The 20,053-nt window shown below is 44.9% G+C and overlaps 2 protein-coding genes across 3 annotated transcripts in view; both read right to left on the bottom strand.

Annotated features, from left to right (window-relative positions):
• Window positions 1-646, bottom strand: part of GAN (gigaxonin) — a 33,265-nt gene extending 32,619 nt beyond the window's left edge. Inside the window, exon 1 of one of the 2 annotated variants that reach the window (XM_072980836.2) lies at window positions 367-646. In XM_072980836.2, coding sequence (XP_072836937.2) covers window positions 367-608 — 242 coding nt within the window. In that variant the 5' untranslated portion in view covers window positions 609-646. The remainder of the gene's footprint in view (window positions 1-366) is intronic. The other variant, XM_072980835.2, reaches the window with a different exon arrangement.
• A 4,863-nt stretch (window positions 647-5,509) lies between these two features.
• Window positions 5,510-20,053, bottom strand: part of BCO1 (beta-carotene oxygenase 1) — a 32,105-nt gene continuing 17,561 nt past the window's right edge. Inside the window, exons 8-11 of the mRNA XM_020805714.3 lie at window positions 18,362-18,467; window positions 17,072-17,166; window positions 15,350-15,461; window positions 5,510-8,663 (exon numbers count right to left, since the gene is read on the bottom strand). Of these exons, the coding sequence (XP_020661373.3) occupies window positions 8,467-8,663; window positions 15,350-15,461; window positions 17,072-17,166; window positions 18,362-18,467 (510 nt within the window). The 3' untranslated portion in view covers window positions 5,510-8,466. The remainder of the gene's footprint in view (window positions 8,664-15,349; window positions 15,462-17,071; window positions 17,167-18,361; window positions 18,468-20,053) is intronic.

Below are 20,053 nucleotides of genomic sequence, written 5' to 3'. Positions count from 1 at the left end.
TAATAATAATAATAATAAAGGCAATTCCATCTTGTTTTTCCAAGGGCAGGGGCCGCCTCCTCTTCAGACTCTCGGTTCTTATTAGCTTTAGGTATTACTGCTTATTGCCCTTTTGAGGCGGCCAACCACCCCCACCCCCAATGCCTTGCAGCTGGAAAGGCAGCCTCTCAAGGAAGGGGGACCCGCCTGGGCTCCTTCAACAGGAGAAAGGAGGACTAAACCCCTCAGAAAAATCAAAGACAGAGGGAAGGAAGGCGCTGCCCAGACCCCCCCCCCTTACCAAGGGGTCCTGTTTGGCGCGCCCTCTGCACATGCTCAGGGGACCCCACGCCCACCAAAAGCCTCCCTCCCCCTTTCTTTTTTTACCTAATGTAAGGGCTGGCGGCGGCCAGGATGTTCGTCTGGACGGGGATCTCCTCGCCGTCGACCACCAGGTGGGCGTCGCAGAAGAAGCCCTCCTGGTGGAAGGAGCGGAGGGTCCGCAGGAGCCGCGCCGGGTGTTGCGGGTCCGACACGACGCTGCCCGACGCCCGGGTCGCCATGGCGCCGTCTCTGGGCCTCGCCGCGGCCCGGCTTCCTTGCCTTTCCCCCAACCCCGTGACGCGCATGCGCCGCCGCCGACGCCACTCCTCGCAAAAGCCCGCCCTCTTCGCCCAGCCGGGAGGGTAATAGGTCCCTCCTCAGCCACGCCTCCTCCCACTGGGTGACGTCATCTCTCGCTCCGCCTGGAGGAGGGAGGAGGAAGCGGAAGCCTGGGGAGTTAGGCCAAGCCGGAAGTGGGAGGAAGGCGTTTCCGGTCGGCCTTTCCGCCCTTAGCTCGGGAAAACGAGAGGGGAGCCTGAAGCCGGCTGGGGGAATTCTGGGACTTGTAGTTTAAAAAAAGAGTTGTAAAAGAGAGAGAGTTGTCATCTGACATCACGTTCTGGGAGTTGGAAGAATAATAAAGTAAAAATAAAGTAAAAAACCAACTGGGATTTTTAGCCCAAGAGAAGGGAGTTGTTGTCCAAAATATGTAAATAAATAATATTTTGGCAAGAACTGTAATTGAAAAAAGTAAATTTCCCAAGCCCTGTCTAATTGTCAAGCTGGTTCCTGGCTGCCCTAACGAACAGGAAATAACTAGGAGAAAGGAAGGAGATGAAAAGTAAATAGCACTGTGAAATGCACTCGGCAACACACCCTTAAGGCATAGGGAGTAAACATTAAGTCCATATTTATTAAAGTGAAATGAAAGTACTAAATTAGGAATTGTCTTTCCTGTTTTAAGAAAGATCTAAACAAACCGGAAGAGTCGCCTTTAGGACAAGCCTGAAGAAAACAGGCTACATGGCTTGGCTGGAGCAGGCTGGTGTGGGCACATAATCCACTGGGGCATCCAATTAAAATCCATCTGCCTGGAAGTCAGCAAGGCGTAAGGTAGAGGCAATTAGCCCCTAAGTCCCCACAAGACACAACATATGCTTTTGTTATCTGCAACAAACTGTTTGGATTTGAGCCTCATTCTCAGTGAAATGCCATCCTTACATTTAGGCAGCATCCATTTCAGACCGACGAAACGTTCCGGTTTTTGAGCGATAAGCCTCAAAAATCCCACAGCCTTCATGTTAAAAAGTAAATAGATACAGAGCTTCTCTGTCCAGCTGCAACATGGGTGGTGGTGATGAGATGCTTTGTGGTTTGATCCCCTCGGAGATAAGGAAGACTGTGGTTCACTGTTCCTGTGGCGAGGCACAGATCCAAGGACAAGCCTGCTAAGCCTTGTACGATCTATGGCCTGGGTTTAGGGAGCTTCCCTTCCACCCTTACTTCCTTTTCTCAGAACTGAAGGGACCCTATAGATCTTCAAGTCCAGACTTTGTCAAGAAGGCACAGTGGATTTGTTCTCTAACTATAGAGCCATAGGTTGGGAGTTTGATTCCCCACTGGGCCTCCTTGACAGAGGCTGAAATTCAAGATCCGTGGGGTCCCTTCCAGCTCTTTGTTGTTGTTTAGTCGTTTAGTCATGTCCGACTCTTCGCGACCCCATGGACCAGAGCACACCAGGCCCTCCTGTCTTCCACTGCCTCTCAGAGTTGGGTCAAATTCATGTTGGTCGCTTCAATGACACTGTCCAGCCATCTCGTCCTCTGTCATCCCCTTCTCCTCTTGCCCTCACACTTTCCTAACATCATGGTCTATTCCAGGGAGTCTTCTCTTCTCATGAGGTGGCCGAAGTATTGGAGCCTCAGCTTCAGGATCTGTCCTTCCAGCTCTTTAGTTCTGAGATATTACTATTTCCTTTTCCCACTTACCTTACCTCTTCATTCTACTTTTTTTTCTTTGGAGTAGTTAGGATCTCAGCAGTGACATTGCTTCGGTCAAGTCTGAGTTCTTTTTTTGCAACCATCTTCTACCTCGTGCAGGGTTCTGGAGGACTTCCTGAAAATGGCCTAGTTGGTTTTGGTCCCTACTCCCAGATTTTTCCTTCTTTTGTTTGATAACACTTCATGTTGCGTCCTCGTATCAACAAGACTCAGGTGAATCTCCTGCTCTCATGAATTCCAAGAGCTTTTGAACTTCCACCTCCCAGAATCCCCCAGACAGCATGGTGGTGGTTGGCTTTAGGGCAGCCGTGCCGTCTTGTGAGTTTCCATGTTTCTGAGAACAAGAAGGAAGGAAATCTAGTTTCTCCCTTTTTCTTTTGTAACGCATATGTTCGCTCCAACTTTCTCTCTTAAGAATGTGTTGAACTTTTCTGTCGTCTTCTTGACACATCCAAGGCTCTGCCATGGAAACCTGAGTTTGTGCCTGGGCTTCCAAATATTGTCCCACCATCATCCTCCCCAGCCAAGCTATAATTCCTCACCTCCATCTTCTTTGGCTCTCCTGCTATTCAACTCACCAAGGATCGTCCTGCTGCTTTAGACTTTATCCAATCTTTTCTTTCTGTTACTATGTGTGCTAAAATAAAATTAAAACGTGCATTCTCTGTGTATGTGTTGTTGGCTACCTTGACCTAATTTTGAACTTTGTTCAAGAAGATCCTAGGTTTTCTCTTTGTCATCTGACTATGCATTTACAGGTGGGGGGGTTCATTTCAGAAGTGAATAAAGAGTGGCTCAGCAACTTTTATGCTGGGTAGGTCAATCATCAACTGGAGGACCATAGGGTGCCCTTTGCACTGTGCAAGCCATGTTGGTTACATTACACTTGTTTTTGATACAGAAATACCCCCGTGTAAGGAAAACTTCATGCATGAAGTTACTCACAATTAAGGGCAATTATCTGTTTGGGTCAGAGGATAGAAGTAAGCCTTCCTTTCTTATTTATGTAAGTTAAGGGAAGGATCCTGCATCCTAATTTAACAGCTGGCTCCAGTGCTGTTATTGCAGTTAATAAAGTTGGAGTAAACCAGGTCATCCAACCAGGAGCATCAGCCGGCTTTGGCCTGCTCCACAAAAACACACACCCTTTTCTATTGTTTGCCTACATGGAGTCAAGACTAAATGCTCTAGGTGACTTTGGCCCAATTACTCTCCCCCCACCCGGATTTCTCTTAGGTTGACCTACCTTCCAGGGTTATTGGGTATACTACCTTGAGATTACTGGACAAAAGGTGGAATACCAATGTGAAAAATAAATACAGTATGTATGTTTGTATCAGGCCCATTATGAACTCACAGGATGCTCAGCTGCTACTTAGGTCTCCCGGGCGCTAGTATGGCAGATCATTCAGAGGTTCCCTATCCAAACTTCCTGCGTAGCGTGTCTAGATCTGAGAGCTGTCCTTCTGATGCATCGCACTAACTGTGAGCATTGTGGGAAATTCACAAGGTTGCACCAAGCTTCCTCGGATTTGCTTACGACATCGTTGCTTCGGTAAGAGAAATTAAGAAGACTCCCACTACGAAAGGCTCTTGCACCAGAGTGAATTATGGTGAACCATTTCCACCTCCTCAGCTCCATTTTAAGGCTACAGGTGGCATGTGAAGTTCCCACATCTTGGGGTGCCAATTGCAGTCTCAAGCATTTGCTCTTTTTCTCCATCTCTGCCGGTGGGAGACGAGTCTCTGGGCGAGAAACCAGGAGGAAGAGGTAGCTAGACATCTGGAGATTAGAGAGATGTCTTTGAAATCTGGGTGCTCCTTTGCACTCATTCCCAGCTGGTGCCAAAAGACACTGGCTTAACATGAAGGTGTGCTTGTGTTCTGGGGTTTTGTTGCTTCAAATGACACCAGGATCAAGCGCAGCCATGCACCATCTCACTCCCTGACTGCCTCTCCTTATACTTTTGGGTGATTTAGGGCAAAAAAAATATGTTTTTCAAGCCCTGCAGAATGCACACCTCACCTTCTGGAGTTTATCAACATAGCTGGAGAGATACCATCACGTGCATCATGGCGAGGTTCGAGTCACTTTTGCTTTGCAACATTTTTCAAATGGAAACACATTCATCCAAGTCTAGGTGGGTGCAAAGTCTCTCTCTAGGCTAAGCCATTCATGGTGTGGCATCTTAATTGCCATCTTGAAATTCACCAAGTTCCCTGCAAGGGCACAATTAGGTTGGGTTTCTCTCTGCGAGAGGGCCCAAAGAGTTTCCAAATTGCCGATTCATCTGTTACACAGACAGGGTGTGTTTTAGCTAAAGAACTAGATAACCTGGCTGTTCAGGTTGGCTTAAGCTGCACCAGTGTAAATGTGGCAGTTAGATCACATGGTTTTGTCAAGAGAACAGAAGAAGAAACTGCTACTCCTGAGCAACCCCATTCCCATTAAAGACATGTCACAGATTTCGTGTTTCTAGCTGAATGGGCTTCGCCCCAGAAGCATGTACAGATGCAGCAAAAAGAACAAACACAGTTATTGCGGTATGAAGATTTGCAGGGGCCTAATGGTATAATGAAGGGACGTGGTGGCGCTGCGGGCTAAACTGCAGAAGCCTGTGCTGCAGGGTCAGAAGACCAGCAGTCGTAAGATCGAATCCACGCGACGGAGTGAGCGCCCGTCGCTTGTCCCAGCTCCCACCAACCTAGCGGTTCGAAAGCGTGCAAATGCAAGTAGATAAATAGGGACCACCTCGGTGGGAAGGTAACAGCATTCCGTGTCTAAGTCGCACTGGCCAGGTGACCACGGAAGATCGTCTTCGGACAAAAAAGCTGGCTCTATGGCTTGGAAACGGGGATGAGCACTGCCCCCTAGAGTCGAACACGACTGGACAAAAATTGTCAAGGGGAACCTTTACCTTTTACCTTTAATGGTATAATGACTGACAGGAAAGTTACTTTTAGAGCTGCTGTTCCCAGAATCCTTAGCCAACAAAAGCTACAGACCATGATGGTTATGTTGCAGAGTTTTGAATTTTGGTAAAGTCCTCTAGCTGTGCAGCTGAAGTGCAGGGATTCCCAGAGCAGAATAGATTCAAGTTCCCACAGAGCAGTCCACCCCTTTTACTCGTCCTCCAGCACTTACCATCCCAATAACTCACAGAGACCTTGATAGTAGAAAGAACACCAACTAGCATGGCTGAAGATTGGAAAGAGAAAGTTTGTTTTAATCAAAAATATTATGTGAAATATGACACCATGCTTTGTTCGAAATGAAATTTAATTGTTCTTGTACACAGAGAGAACAACACCTGGCTTATTTTTCATTTTCTTTCTTTTTTTAAAGATTTGTGTTAGTGATACTTAAACATCAGGTCAAAAAAATTATTAGCACCATGATTTGGCATTTCACTTTGGTTACTGAAGGGTCAAACTAGATGTTAAGGGAAATGTGCATTCCCTGGGGAAAAAAAAATCCTGTTCTTTCTCCCACAATCAAATTTGCAACATATGTTTAGCTTCCCATGACCAAACACAAAACAAAGCTCACTGGAATGCAAGACACATAGGAGAGAAAAGATTGTGTGAAGAAACAGACCTCTTTTACCACTTCAGGGAGCACTGTTTATAAATATGAATTAAGTGCCTAGTCTAGTTTGACCCTGAACTGAGAAAATAAAGCACCCTGGTAATTAGTTGACATTGGAACTCAAGCTAATTACAGTTCTGACAAACCCTGATTATAGAGGGTTCGGCTTGTTTGTTTCTGCTTTGGATTATGAACAGTCTTGATGAACATAATGAAGATTATATAAAAAGTAGGCAAATGCAATTCATGTTACACATCACCTTGTAAACACACTTGCACAAGCAGGGAATAGTCACATGTTCTTTGCAGAGATGCAGATAACTAGCAAAACACTGGAGCAACTGCCCTTGGCTCACACCGCATGAAGAAAAGGAATTAAGATGCTAACCTCAGTTGCACGCAAATAAATTTTCTAAGTAGTGCTTTGAAACTATTAGGCAACACTTCATAAAAGTCAGGATAGAACATGGTAACACTGGAGGCTGTGTTGAACTCAAGCAAAATGAATGACATCTACAGTATCCCCCCAAAGCACAAACCATTCTATGTCCCTTGATGAAACCTTGCTTTGGGACGGTGTCTAGATAGATGCCAGCCACCAGGCCGCCCATAAACATTTGGAAAAGATTGCTGCTACACATTTACTGGAACTGTTTGGGAAGCCCAAAGGAGGTTTTATATCTCAACAGACAAGGGCATCAAGGTGAGGGCTTGATCACACGAGTCAAAAGAACACTGATTATACTGATTTGGCTCTTATTTAGATCATTTCCTATTTTTCCACTCACATGACGCGCAGTCAACATCAATCTATTTTCCCTGGCAAGCAGTTTATTTCCCCCCTTGCCAGGAGGGTTGCTTTAAATCGTACCAATCATGTCATTCCTCATTGTTTGAGCATGTGTGAACCTTGCTGTCAATTTATTTCCTTTGTGAAGTGATTGGGTTTCTGGTTGCTGTGGCCACTTCATGGCCACTGTGCTTGTACTCTTTAAAAAATTTAAAGAAATATCAGCAAATTGCTAGTAGCAGCCATTGCTACTCGTGTAAAACAATATGAATACATTGCTTGGAAGGAAACCGCTCGAATGAAACAGTCTTTCCCCTTTGCTTGTGAGTGAAAGAGGGTTTGAAAAAGAGACATTTCCTGCTTTGGATTGTAAGGAAATGAGTAAGCATGAATGCCTACTTTCTCTTTTTTAAAACCCTGCTCTTCATGATACACCTCCTCCTCCTGATACTGCGCAAAAGTGAAAAAAAAAAAGCCAAGAACTGAGAGGGAGAGATATGTAGGGAAATAAGGGAAAGGGGGTGAGTGAGTAAAGGAGGGAAGGGAAAATGGGAGGAGGACAGCAGGTTCGTCCTGCTCTATTGCACTATTGATATATCACTTTTGTTATTTTTAAAAAAAGGACAAGAGGGGGTAATTGCCCCAAGAAACAGTAGAGAAAATGAACTGATACAAAATAAAAGAGCAGTGCACCCTGCTGTAATGGTTCAAATAGAAAGAAATGAATCAATGCAACAAAAAACAATGTGACTACTTTTGCTGATCTATCTATCGATCGATCTGTCGATCTATCTATCAATCAATCTATCGATCTATCTGTCAGTCAGTCAGTCTGTCTGTCTGTCATGACCGCTGGAAAAAGTATTGGTCCAAGAGAGATATGAAAAGAATCAGTATAATTGGGGTTCCTTTCTCACATATGATTGAGCCCTGAGATGGCTTCCAAACAGATCAGCACAAGAAACATATTCATTGGCTTTAAAGGCACCAGCACTGAGAGCGGTCAGCTTCAGAACTATCTATATCCTTGTGGGCTAAATCCAAATCTAATTCCAAAGTAGACACATGGAACTGAACAGGTATTCTTACTCAACACAAACATTAAGTCCCATTTATTTCAATGAGTCTACTGTCGTTTGCACTACAACTAGATAAGGAGGGGATTTTTGTATTTCTTGGATGACAAAGCCCATAATTCCCCATTGTTGTTCTATCTGACTTGCAGACACCTATATGTGACTCACCTAGGGGGAAAAAGCCTAAACGGGAAGGCTTTTAAGGCCTAGCTCCATTTAAGCTTCTTCTTCCTGCCATGCTGCTAGCTGGGAGCTTTCTTTTTTGACAGGAAACTGAGCAGAGCTAGGCCTAGCTAAACCTCAAAGCTTGCTACTTCAGGCCTTTTCTCCCAGGTGAGCCACAATTAGGTGTTTGTTAAGTAGGACTCCCAAAATGAGGAATTATGGGTTTTGTAGCCCAAGAAATCCAACTCCCATCTGGAATACTTAGCGACTCAAGTGTGTGGCGTTGGTAATACATACAACATTCTCCTTAGTGCCATAGTGCAAAAATAGCTATGGACTCTGTCTACCCTTCATTTTGTAGCACCAAACAGTAAGTGCTAAGGTTTCACATATATAGAGATCACTGTGCCAGCACAGTGCCCAGAACTGGGCCATTTATATTGGTTGAAATACATAGGTATATCTGGCGAGGACTGGCGTATAAACAAATTCTTCGCAAGCAGCTTCATCCATGTCCTTTGTTTTACAAGACAGAACATTCCTTTAATCTTCGTCTTTGTCCAGGTCTACCTCATGCTCTAGTGGCAAGTCCTTCTCACGTATGAAGATCCCGTGTAAATCCAGGTGGAGTTCCACATTGACGGTCGCCCGTGCTATTTCCGTGAATGTTTTGGCATCCAAAATCAGCAGGAAAGGCAGCTTCTGAGGGTCCGACGTCACAATAGTTGACAAAATGATTCCTGAAATGACATTAAAAACAGTATTTTGTAAGTGCAGGGATAAACCTCTTCTGTCTGACAGCTGATCTGCAGTTTCTCTGAGGAAAGTTATCACAGATTGACATGAGACTTCCTAACAGACTTGTAGGAAGTCTCATGTCAGTCTATTCAGAACTGTAGTGTTCAATCAATTGTTTGGATTAATCATTTTTTAAAAATTCTGATTGACTAAAATAATGGATAGCAAAAGCCTATATCTCACAGCCATAAATACTCCACTCCCAAGCCAACTACACCAGAGCACAGAGTGCTGTCCTCTGAAGATGCCGGCCACAGAGACTGGGGGAACGTTAGGAAGAACAACCTTCAGAACACGGCCAAAAAACCCGAAAAACCCACAACAACCAAAAGAATGGATAGCTCAGTCGCTTAGGTAGCTGGCTATGGAGCCAGAGATTGGAAGTTTGATTCCTCACTGTGCCTCCTTGACAGGGGCTGGATTTGATAATCGATAGAGTTTTAAGATTACTGCTTTCTTTAAGATTATTGAATGCTTATCTTCAGTCAGATAGCAAATTAATTTTTCAATTCATTTTTTAAAAAAATTACGCATGCCTACAGAAACTGTAACATCTCAAAGCTGCTTATTTTCTTTTCCCGTTATTACAGGATGCTTGTAAGACAGCCTTTCCAAACCTGGCATCCTCCAGATGTGCTGATTGACAATGCCCATTGGCCCAACCAAGATTGCTGTTGATGAGGCTAATGGGAATTCACGTATTTAGCAAAAGGGGGCATCTGGACAGCACCAGGCTGGAGAAGGCAACTCTAAAACAAAGTCTGAATATGGTACCTCCTTGAACTGCGACTCTGAAGAATTCCCAAGCTAGCAGAGAAGTGGCAGTCCAAGAGCATGAATTTTCAATGATACGGTACATGTTACCTCGGAGCAGCCTTGTGCTCTAAGGTCACTTTTCCACTCTCCGATATGCCTCAAGTATGCATCCAAAACAATACACCGTTTCTGCTTCTAAATATTGCTTTGACCTAGATATTAATTGGTAGAACAATTACTTGTGTAAAAAAAATCATTATTGCATTAAAATGTCTGAGTGTAGATAGATGGCTAGATGCAGACCCATGTAATTCATTGGTTCAAAGTCCTTGGAGCCAGGAGTTTGAATCTCCACCTCTCTCTCCTGGGATTGGGGCCAGCCAAGATTGTCCAGAAATGGCAAAAACTTCACAGTCCCTGAGTGCTAGAAGAAAACGGAAGCAATAAACTGCTTCCGAGTACTGTTGTTGTTGTTTAGTCATTAAGTCATGTCCGACTCTTTGTGACCTCATGAAAAATGAGTACTGTACTGTATACCTAATCTGGTAGGTCATAATAATTATTGACAGACCGATCTGTTGATGAAAAAATTGTATGATCAAGGCATTGAAACATGTGACTGTGTGTACATGGATGGCACTACAAAAGCAATGGGCTGAATCCAATCGTTACTTCCAATTAAGAGCCCTCAGTCTTTGGAATCAAAGGGATTTATTCGCCATCCAGCAACTGATTCAGTGGTTCCGCTCTATGTGGGGCAAGCAACATCGTTCTAAAAATTTATGCACTTAGCAAGAGGAAAAAATAACAAAAGCACAGCTTTTGGCATATAAACCTAACACCTTCTCACTCGTCCTCTTTCCAACTTGCTTACATGACAAGAGATTCTGTTGCGAGGTGGGGACAAGATAAACCCACATCCACCGCCCGGATCTCTTTGGAAAAAAGGTGGGGACGCAGATGTGATAAGTAAGGGAAACTGGTCTGGGTGACAAAGGAAAGTGACATGTGTCAATAAGTGTAGGCGCCGATGATGGCAATCAAGTCAGCAACACTGGGAGGAACAAGTGTATGTGCATGTATGCTAATTGCATGCTTAAACAGGTATGCACCCAGATTGTGAACAAAGACATTTGGGAACATATTCTGAAGCAACACACCATGGCCTAAATGCATCATATGCAGACACCCAAGGTTTCAGGCTCATCTGTTTGTTTACATGCACCACCACCTGTATTTGTTTCCTATTGAGTAAACCCTGTAGACAAACTAGTAAAGAGGTGTTGGGTTGCACTGTAAATCTTTGGCAAATTAACCAATAAACCCATGAGTTTTTAAATTATCAGTAGCGGTAGTAATCATTCACCGTATCATGATGCCCCAACGGCAGCTTCCATTTTTGTTAATCAACAACAGAGAGAGTAGCCCAACAGATTAGATGCGTAGGCACAACCAACAGGGATATTATCATCCAGATGTTTTGACTCCAAATCCCAGAATTCTCCCAGCATTCCCAAAACAGACTTCAGGGAGTTCTACAGAGGCACACCTGCAGACCCTCTGAAACATCTGTATTTTGCCCGCTTGGAGCATGCTCTGTCTCAGAAGCTCCGCACCTCCCTCTTGACCAACAGGAAGTAGATCTTCATGTCTCAGGCTTAATTTTCCTGTTGTTAAGGAGCAAAAATGGAAGTGACTGTGGGGCTTTCTGGTCATCATCGTTCTTTGGGAGTTCTCCACTATAGAGCCTGAAACACAACTCCCAGAAAGGACCATGGCAGATTCCATTTTTGCTAATCAACAACAGGGAGAGTAGCCCAAGATCTGTAGGCTTATGTCCTGTTGTTAGAGGAGACAATGGCGCCTTCAGGTCAGGCCAGCTCTGGGTGATGTCATCAGCCTTAGGTGGTGTAAAGTGTCATAATAGGATTTCAGCCTCTCTCTCTTGTGTGAGCTGCCCTTTAACACTGGGGGAGACTTTAATAAGCTTCCAAGAGTCCAATTAATTCTGTCATGTAGTCTGAAAAGTATAGTTACTGTAAGAAGAGAAGTAAAATTTGAAGATGGCTTTTCCCCTCCTCCATTAAGGCTGTCTAGGAACATCTAAAATTAAACAGGAACTTATCTCACCATTCTGTCAACATACTAAATAGCATGCATACTGAGGTTCTGCTAATTTGCAAGCATTTATATTTACATGCAAATACTCAATTAATCAATGAATTTAAAACACCGATATTAAGGGATTTGGTGTGTGGTCGGTTGAGAGGCCTAACCAGACACATTTTGCGTCTTACTCCTACACACAATTCTTCCAGAGGCTGATGTAACTTCTCAGGATGGTGTTGATTGTGCTGACTCTGAGTCTTTATTTAGATAAAAAGAAGCTCCAATCTGCAGGCTTTTATCAAAGCATTTTAAGACGAGGTCTTTGATGATAAGCCCTCCAACAGGGACGCATTAAACATCCATTAAGTATGTAGGTGTGTGAAAGCTAAATATAGCTTTCTTTGGTTTTCTTGGCCACAAAATATGCACGGATCCTGCAAAGCAAGGTCAGAGCTCCTTCAGAGTGATGATTTCTGCTGAAGGAGCTCAATTTGAAATTTGAACCAAATATTATGCAAACTCTGCAGGACACCGGCTTTCACGCATTAGTTGTGTGTGTGTGTGTGCGCGCGCGTGTGCGTGCATGTATTGTACTTATATCCTCCCTGTCTCGTGGTGATGGCAAAGAACGCATAACAAAACATTCAACTTAAAATGGCAGATAAGAGTACTAGAACAGACATCATAGTCACAAAAATGATATAACGCACCAAAACCTCCACAGATAGGGACCGCACATCAATTAAAAACTTGCAAATACTCGGAACATCTCCCAGTTGGGGAAGATGGACCTAAAGGCCTGTTTGAAAAGCACGGTGGTAGCCATTTCGAATCAAGTCAGCAAAGCTTTAACCACCCCACATGCAAAGCCTGCTTCCTAACTCAAGCAGGTATGCACCCTAGATCATAAACAGAGATATTTGGGGTGTCTTCTCAAACAAGATGCTCTGGCCTAAATGCATCCTTAATAGATCTGCAAAGCTTGACACCTCCAGGCCAAATCCGATTGCCAATTCACACTTGCATCAAGGAAGTGGCATAAAATCATGTTAGCATATTGCTGCTCGGTAATAAGATATTGGATGTGCTCTGGGACCCAGCCAGCAGTTCATTAAGGAGCAGCAATTTGATACCATGAATTATGCAATTTCCTTTAAAGAACTGTGAACTGGCCATAGACTTCTAGCTGTAACCTCGTCAATTGGCAGGGTGGCCCTATGCCCACTTTCTGAAGGATCATAGAATAATTGAGCTGGGAGGGGACTATTTATTTATTTATTTGATTTATTTATTTGATTTATATCCTGCCCATCTGATAAATCTATAACACTCTAAGGCTATCAAGTCCAACCCCCCTGCTCAACGCTCAGAGTAACATTCTTCATTTGAGTAAACAGACCCTTAGAATGCAGTGTAAAACTTTTATGGGTTATTATGTGGACCAATGAGCTGAAATTGGAAATACCCCACCAGGTCCAGATGTCCTTCCTTCTGAGATCACTCTGCCATTTTTGAAGCCTGATGTAACTTGTGGCAGAATCTGGGGACACAGATTTGGCCTCCAAGCCTGTCAAGGTTGTGTTCCTTTGGATAAGGGCCAGCACGGAACACTCAGTCCAAAGATATAGATAACAAGGTGTTTTTAACATCTGAAAGGGCCGTCTTCAAGGTTCCTGGTCTGTTTCCCTACAATGCTTTGAGACATGGTCACGAAGCCAGGGGCTCATGACAGCAGTGGGACAACACCCCCAAATTTTTGCCTCTTCACCCTCAGTCCACAAGAGGCCCCAGCCACGAAATCATTAGAACAAGCAATGTTCCTGCACGTGATCGTTGGGAGGCAAGGAAAGCTGGAGAAAGTTGGAGCAAGTCTGAAGCTGGGTGACAGGGCTGGGGTAGAGCCAACAGTGAAGGAATGGGAAATGTAGTCACAATGACCTGGAGGACCATCACCGTCCACTCCTATTGCATAGAATACAGATATGGGAGATGAGACATTTTTACTCTTTGATATACAACTCCCAGAAAAACCCATACAACTGGCTTTTAGCTCAGAAGCAAAGCATCTAACGATTTTTCAGAATTTCTGATAGGTAGACTCCTCTCTCTTTTTAATTCATTTCTCTTCTCTGCCACTTCCCTTTTCATGTGACAGAAGGGAACCTGAAGAAAGCCTGCTAAGCTGAGAGAACAGAAGGATAAAAACAGCCTTCTTTCTCAGAGTCTAATTCCATGCGGACAATGTGTAGAATTCTTTTCTTTTCTTTTCTTTTTTTTTTTTGAATCTGATAAAACTTGAGTAACAAGACAAAATGCCCAGGATTTCAGGTTCCTATCAGTCAAAAGGATAAGGGGACGACAGAGGATGAGATGGCTGGACAGTGTCTGCGAAGCAACCAACATGAAATTGACACAACTACGGGAGGCAGTGGAAGACAGGAGGGCCTGGCGTGCTCTGGTCCATGGGGTCACGAAGAGTTGGACATGACTAAACGACTAAACGACGAACGACAATGATCATGCTTTAGAACAATGGCAGCCGGTTAATGGCAGTTTCAGGGGGGGGGTGAATCTGGATTTTGGTCTGCACTTGGCAAGAGTTACTGGACGTGCTGAACCTTTTTGGGAGAGGAGGGGAGGGTTCAGCATCTTGCATAGTTCACGTAGAGTGCAGACTAAAACCGACACCGCTTCACACCCTGTTTGCAGTCGGCGTTAGAAGCCTCCCAAACCTGTTTGGCCAGAGACAACGTCAGGATAATAAATGGCATCTCACATCTTAGTAAACACTGCCTCTATTATTCCTGATTTTGACTCTCTTAAAAACTGTTGTCTGCCTCCATCCTTGGTGGAAACTGAGCTTCTTACAGCTCTGCAGCTTTCTCTCCGTAATTTTAAATATGAGTTTTAGTTGTGACTAATGAAAACTCTTTTAATGGGGCTTCGGCATTACTGGTCGGATAGCGCACTGAGAGTGTTACTACATTGTCAAATGCCATGGGATTTACTCTGCTTATAAAATGGGCAAATTTGAAGTATTTTTCACTGACTGCATGGTGCAAAGAATTAAATTGGTCCAGCACCTTTTTTGAATGAACTTTTCCCTGTGTGGTTAGTTGTGATAAGTTTTTGTAATGAAAGGGTGTGTGTCTTTAGGTGATGTTTTCGAGATGTAGGCAGTTAGGGTGTGATGTTCGGGACTGGACGGGGGGCAACATGCAAAAGCAAAGCACTGTGTTTATGGTTTGCAGTCAGGCTACTACATTTCTGAAAAAACTTTTCTATAGAAAAACAACATGAAAATGTACTTACCATTCTAATAGCACAGAACATCAAAAGTTTGAACAGCAGTTTTGCAAAATACATCATGATTCACAACTCAGAATGACACCATAGTGGAATACCACTTCCTATCACTCATCAGTTACTCCTTTCTCTTGCTTTCTAATAATGCATGTAAAAATTCCTCATTTCTGTTGACAGTTAAAAAACCCTTCAGTTTCTTAATGTACATCCCAGGAGAAGAGCCAGCCTGTGCAACCTTGGACACGTGGTACAGTTCCAGGGCTCCCCAGAACAACAAAATAACAATAATATGGTAAACTGAGTACTTTATACTTTAGAACAAAACCTTCAAAAGTGTTGCTGTAAGTCAGAATGTTGATAGCACATTCCTATCCTTATCATTATTATCATGAGTACCACTAGCTTTAATGGAGTCCTAAATTTTTGCCCAACTCCCCAGGACCCTCGTATCTCTTACCATCATCCTCTTCCTTGGCATTCGGGCTAGGAACAAAGACAGGTTCAGCCGGCCAACAATGCTCTTCTTCCCAGTGAAGTCTCTGCTTCGTCACGATGTCAAATTTCACTACCTAGAGATGCAAAGATGGGGAAGATTAAACCCATTAAACAATAAACAAAGAAACCAACCAACTAAATAAACAACACCTTTTGATTAGGAAGGAAGGAAGGAAGGAAGGAAGGAAGGAAGGAAGGAAGGAAGGAAGGAAGGAAGGAAGGAAGGAAGGAAGGAGCTGATGATTGAAGGAAAGAAGGACCTGATGATTGAAGGAAGGAAGGAAGGAAGGAAGGAAGGAAGGAAGGAAGGAAGGAAGGAAGGAAGGAAGGAAGGAAGGAAGGAAGGAAGGAAGGAGCTGATGATTGAAGGAAAGAAGGACCTGATGATGGATGGAAGGAAGGAAGGAAGGAAGGAAGGAAGGAAGGAAGGAAGGAAGGAAGGAAGGAAGGAAGGAAGGAAGGAAGGAAGGAAGGATGGATGGATGGATGGATGGATGGATGGATGGATGGATGGATGGATGGATGGATGGATGGATGGATGGATGGATGGATGGCAATACAGTTGCATCCTGGACCACTTGTGGCATGATCCAGTTTGAGTCCTCTTCCAGCAACTACACAATGTACAGGAAATAGCAAAACAGCCCTAACCTGCTCCATGCCCAATCCAGACCTTTCTGGCCCAGCAGTGGGGGTGCTCTGTTTTTGTACCTGGGATGGAGCAATGGGGACCAAATTGTGTGTGCACAGAACTGTCACTTTAAAGAACCTCATACCCGGTGAAGCGACCCTTTCCAGTGTGATCCAAGACCAACCCCAGACCACGGTCTTATTGCACCCAAAATTCCTAAGCTCTGATTGAAAATATGTGGAACACTATTCGGCTAGTGTGAGAGAGCTGAACCGTATCACGCCAATTCTCTGGTTTGCTTGGACTGGTAAGCAATCCACTTCTGTGGCAGGCTTGAGGTCCTGGTTCTATTGTAGAAACCCCTAAATGGTTTGGGGCTTGCTACTTCCCCGAGCGACTTCTGCCAAGTTTGACTGCCCATCTGAACGGATCCGCACGGACCTCACGCCTGCAGGAGTTAACTCCCGGAGAAGCCCAGAAGTAACCAGAGACCGGGTCTTCTCTGCGATGCCACTGTTTCTATGGAATGCCCTCCGAAAGAAACGATGGCAAGCGCCCTCCCACTGCATATTGAGAAAGCTCCTTAAAACAGAATTATTCAGAGAAGCTTTTGGGGAGAATCTCCCCCAACAGCTGGGATATTGGAGGAAGGGAGGAATGAATACGGCAGTATTACAGTGTGTTTCGGAAATTGTTTCATCACCTGTTTTAGGTTATGATTTACATTTGGGATAGTTCATTGTTTACATTATTGTATCCTATAGATTTAATTTGTTGTGCACCACCCAGAGTGGCAATTTGTTAGAAGGGCGGTGGACAAATTGAATAAATAAATTAAACAAATAAATTGATGCAGGAGCACACAGAAGCATTCCCTGCTCACTAAGAGGCTGGCGGGAGATCTTCTCATGCAAACGGTGGGTCAGAGGAAAGACAGCACTCGATTTAAATGGATTTTCAGTGTCTTTCACTAAAATGCTGAGGTGGCATGCAATGGTGTAAATCAGCATCAGGCAAAGAGGGATTGCACCATAGCGGGAAGCGAGGGTGTACCTGTGTGGGAACAGGGCTCCATTTCACCTCTGCGGCAAAAATGTATCGGTATTTCTTCCCATTGTAGTCATAGTTGATGCGAGGCAGTTCCATCCCTGTGAGAGGAGGAGAACCAAGTTGTGCTCATAAATAACAAAGGCAGAAGAAACAGACGGGCAGAAAGAGTGCAGCGGGGAGGACTCGTACAGCGGCTGTGCCTGCTATGGAGTTCCTCTGACCTCGATGGGAGTTGGTCATGATTTTAGAGCTGTGCTCATATCTAAAGCCACGCTCCCATGCCACGGGGTGGGCATTTTCCCCGGGTCACTAAAGCACAAGGGATCCCCATGGAACTCACCAAGGGCTTCCCCATTAATGAAGCTCTTGCTACTGTTACACCTGTACCAATAGATAGGTTCTTATCATGTGCTATCAAGTCAGAACTGAGAGAGACCCTTAAGAGGGCCTTCATAGTAAGTGGGCTATTTCAATTGTTTTACCAGTTTCACTCCTTCAGTGAGTCTTCATGGCTGAGTGGGGATTCGAACCCTTGAGTCTGGAGTCCTAGTCTGTCACTCTGTCCAATGCAATGCACTAAAGGTAAAGGTTCCCCTTGACATTGAGTCCAGTCGTGTCTGACTCTAGGGCACGGTGCTCATCCCCGTCTCCAAGCCGTAGAGCCAGCGTTTGTCCGAAGACAGTTTCCGTGGTCACGTGGCCAGCGCGACTAGACACGGAACATCATTACCTTCCCACCAAGATGGTACCTATTTATCTACTCGCATTCTTACATGCTTTCGAACTGCTAGGTTGGCAGGAGCTGGGACAAAGCGACGGGAGCTCCCTCCGTTGTGTGGATTCAATCTTACGACGGCTGGTCTTCTGACCTTGCTTCACAGAAGCCTCTGCAGTTTAACCCGAAGTGCCAACACGTCCCCCCATGCAATGCACTGGGTCTCTCTGTAATAACTATCATGTGCCATTATGGTGACCCTTCCCAGGGTTTTCCAAGGAGAGAGTACCCAGAAGTAGTTCACCATGCCCTTCTTACTGGGGCATCTTGGGACTATTCAGTTTGCCCAAGGTCACACAGGCTGGCTCTTTCCCCAGGAGCCAAAGGCTGGGAGTTCAGTTTCCCACTCTGGGCCTCCTTGATAGAGGCTGGACTTGACGATCCACAGGGTCCAGCTCTGTAGCTCTAAGATGATGACGACGACACCATTTTGTTTGTAGAGCTATGACCTGAGATGGCCGATGCTCAAGAAAAGCCAACCGGCCTCTCCGCTCGATGCACCAGAGATGGTCTCTTACCTTCACATAAGATTTCAGGCTGACAGTAGATGCAGCCGTCTTTTTCCTTCACAGCGGTCGCCGTTGTTGATGGGAGTCGGACCAAATTCGAGCCCACTTCAGTGTCCTAGGAGACAAAACATCCCGGAAAATAAATAGGGTTCCAAGAGAACATATCCAAAGCTGAATGCAACATTGAAAAAGATGCTTTTAACAACATGACGCAGTTAACGACATCATGAGTTAATTTCAAAGGAGAAGGTCGATTGGCTGAAGCGACAGTAAATTCAAGCTATCTGGGTATTCAGTTGAACATTTTAGGGGAAAATGGGAAATGACTCTGTTTCCTAAGACCAGAAAGCAGGGACCAGCTGTGTGCGGCTTGTCAGAAATGGCTGGATTTTGACTGCCTGCACTCTTCACCATAGGCTGTGTTGGGGAGGATCTATTGGAAGCAGTGACATCTGGAGGGCTACGTTTTGCCCAAAAGGGTGTGGGGGAAAAATAATTTTAAAAACCATACTGATCAATAATGCCTTCTGGTGTTTTCCACTTGAAATTGCAGGTCTGATTGGCCAAAAATGGGTAGACGACAAGGGAAATTACTGATGAAGTCCCAGCCATTAATCTTGAGTTGATCATCATCATCATCATCATCATCATCATCATCATCATCATCACCACCACCAAGTCCCTTTCCAAAGTTTTGCAGGTCGGGAATATTCAGAAGTGGTTTTACCCTTCCCTTCCTCTAGGGGGCATCCTGGGGACTGTGCAGCTCGACCAAGGCCACCCAGGCTGGCTCTTCTCCCGAGAGGCACAGTAGTGGGGAATCAAACTCCCAACCTCTGGCTCTGCCGTTGGGTACCTAACGCACTGAGTATAAAGATATTTCTAAATTGTAGGGCAGAGTCATGTCTCAGCCATTCCAGAGGCTGCCACTTGCAGGATGGTATTGATGGGCAAAAAGAATTCTTCCTTGCAAAACAGACACAATAAATTTCCAACTGACCGAATCTTGGTTGAGAAAAGGTCTTCAAATCACGTGGGCATCACATGGCACCTGATGTATCTGTGAAGATCCTCAGCCCTCCAGGTGAAGCTATCTGGAAGTTGAGTCATGGCCACTGGACCTCTTTCTTATTAGGTTGAAACGTTTCCCTAGTCATCCAAGCAGCTTCTTCAGTCTGAGGAGAGTTGGTAGGAGAGCCCGGATGATGGAGCCTCCACGTTTCACTCTCCCCCTGTCCTTTGTCCATCTAACGAGCCAGTTCAGACCAAGGGGAAGTGAAGCCAACCTGGTGTCTACCAACAATCCTCGGATGGGGAGCGAAACGTTTCAGCCTAATAAGAAAGAAGTCCAGTGGCCATGATTCAGCTTCCAGATGACACCTGGTGGTTGATCCTGTAAACCAGAGAACCTCCGATTCAGGTCCGGAGGCCTTTGGGTGTGTACATTCATGCATGCCTGTTTGTGTGCGCTGTGTACACCTTTTTATCAGCCAAAACCTTCGCGTCTCACAGGAACATTTCCCCCCTAATCTCAAGAGTGCTTTCCCCTTCAGGGCGTGAGGGACGTCCTCCCATCTCACATGCCTTCCAAGGAGGCAGGAGCTCCCTCACTCGCCTTGGGTCCTTTTGAGGAGAAAGGCGGGGGTAGGCACCCTGTTTCCCTGAAAATAAGACTAACCTGGAAATAAGTCCTGGTAGGAT

This window comes from Pogona vitticeps, chromosome 10 (genome assembly GCF_051106095.1).
Source record: "Pogona vitticeps strain Pit_001003342236 chromosome 10, PviZW2.1, whole genome shotgun sequence".
NCBI lineage: Eukaryota > Metazoa > Chordata > Lepidosauria > Squamata > Agamidae > Pogona > Pogona vitticeps.
The sequence above is the reverse complement of the archived record's forward strand: the minus strand, read 5'-3'. Positions and strand labels throughout refer to the sequence as shown.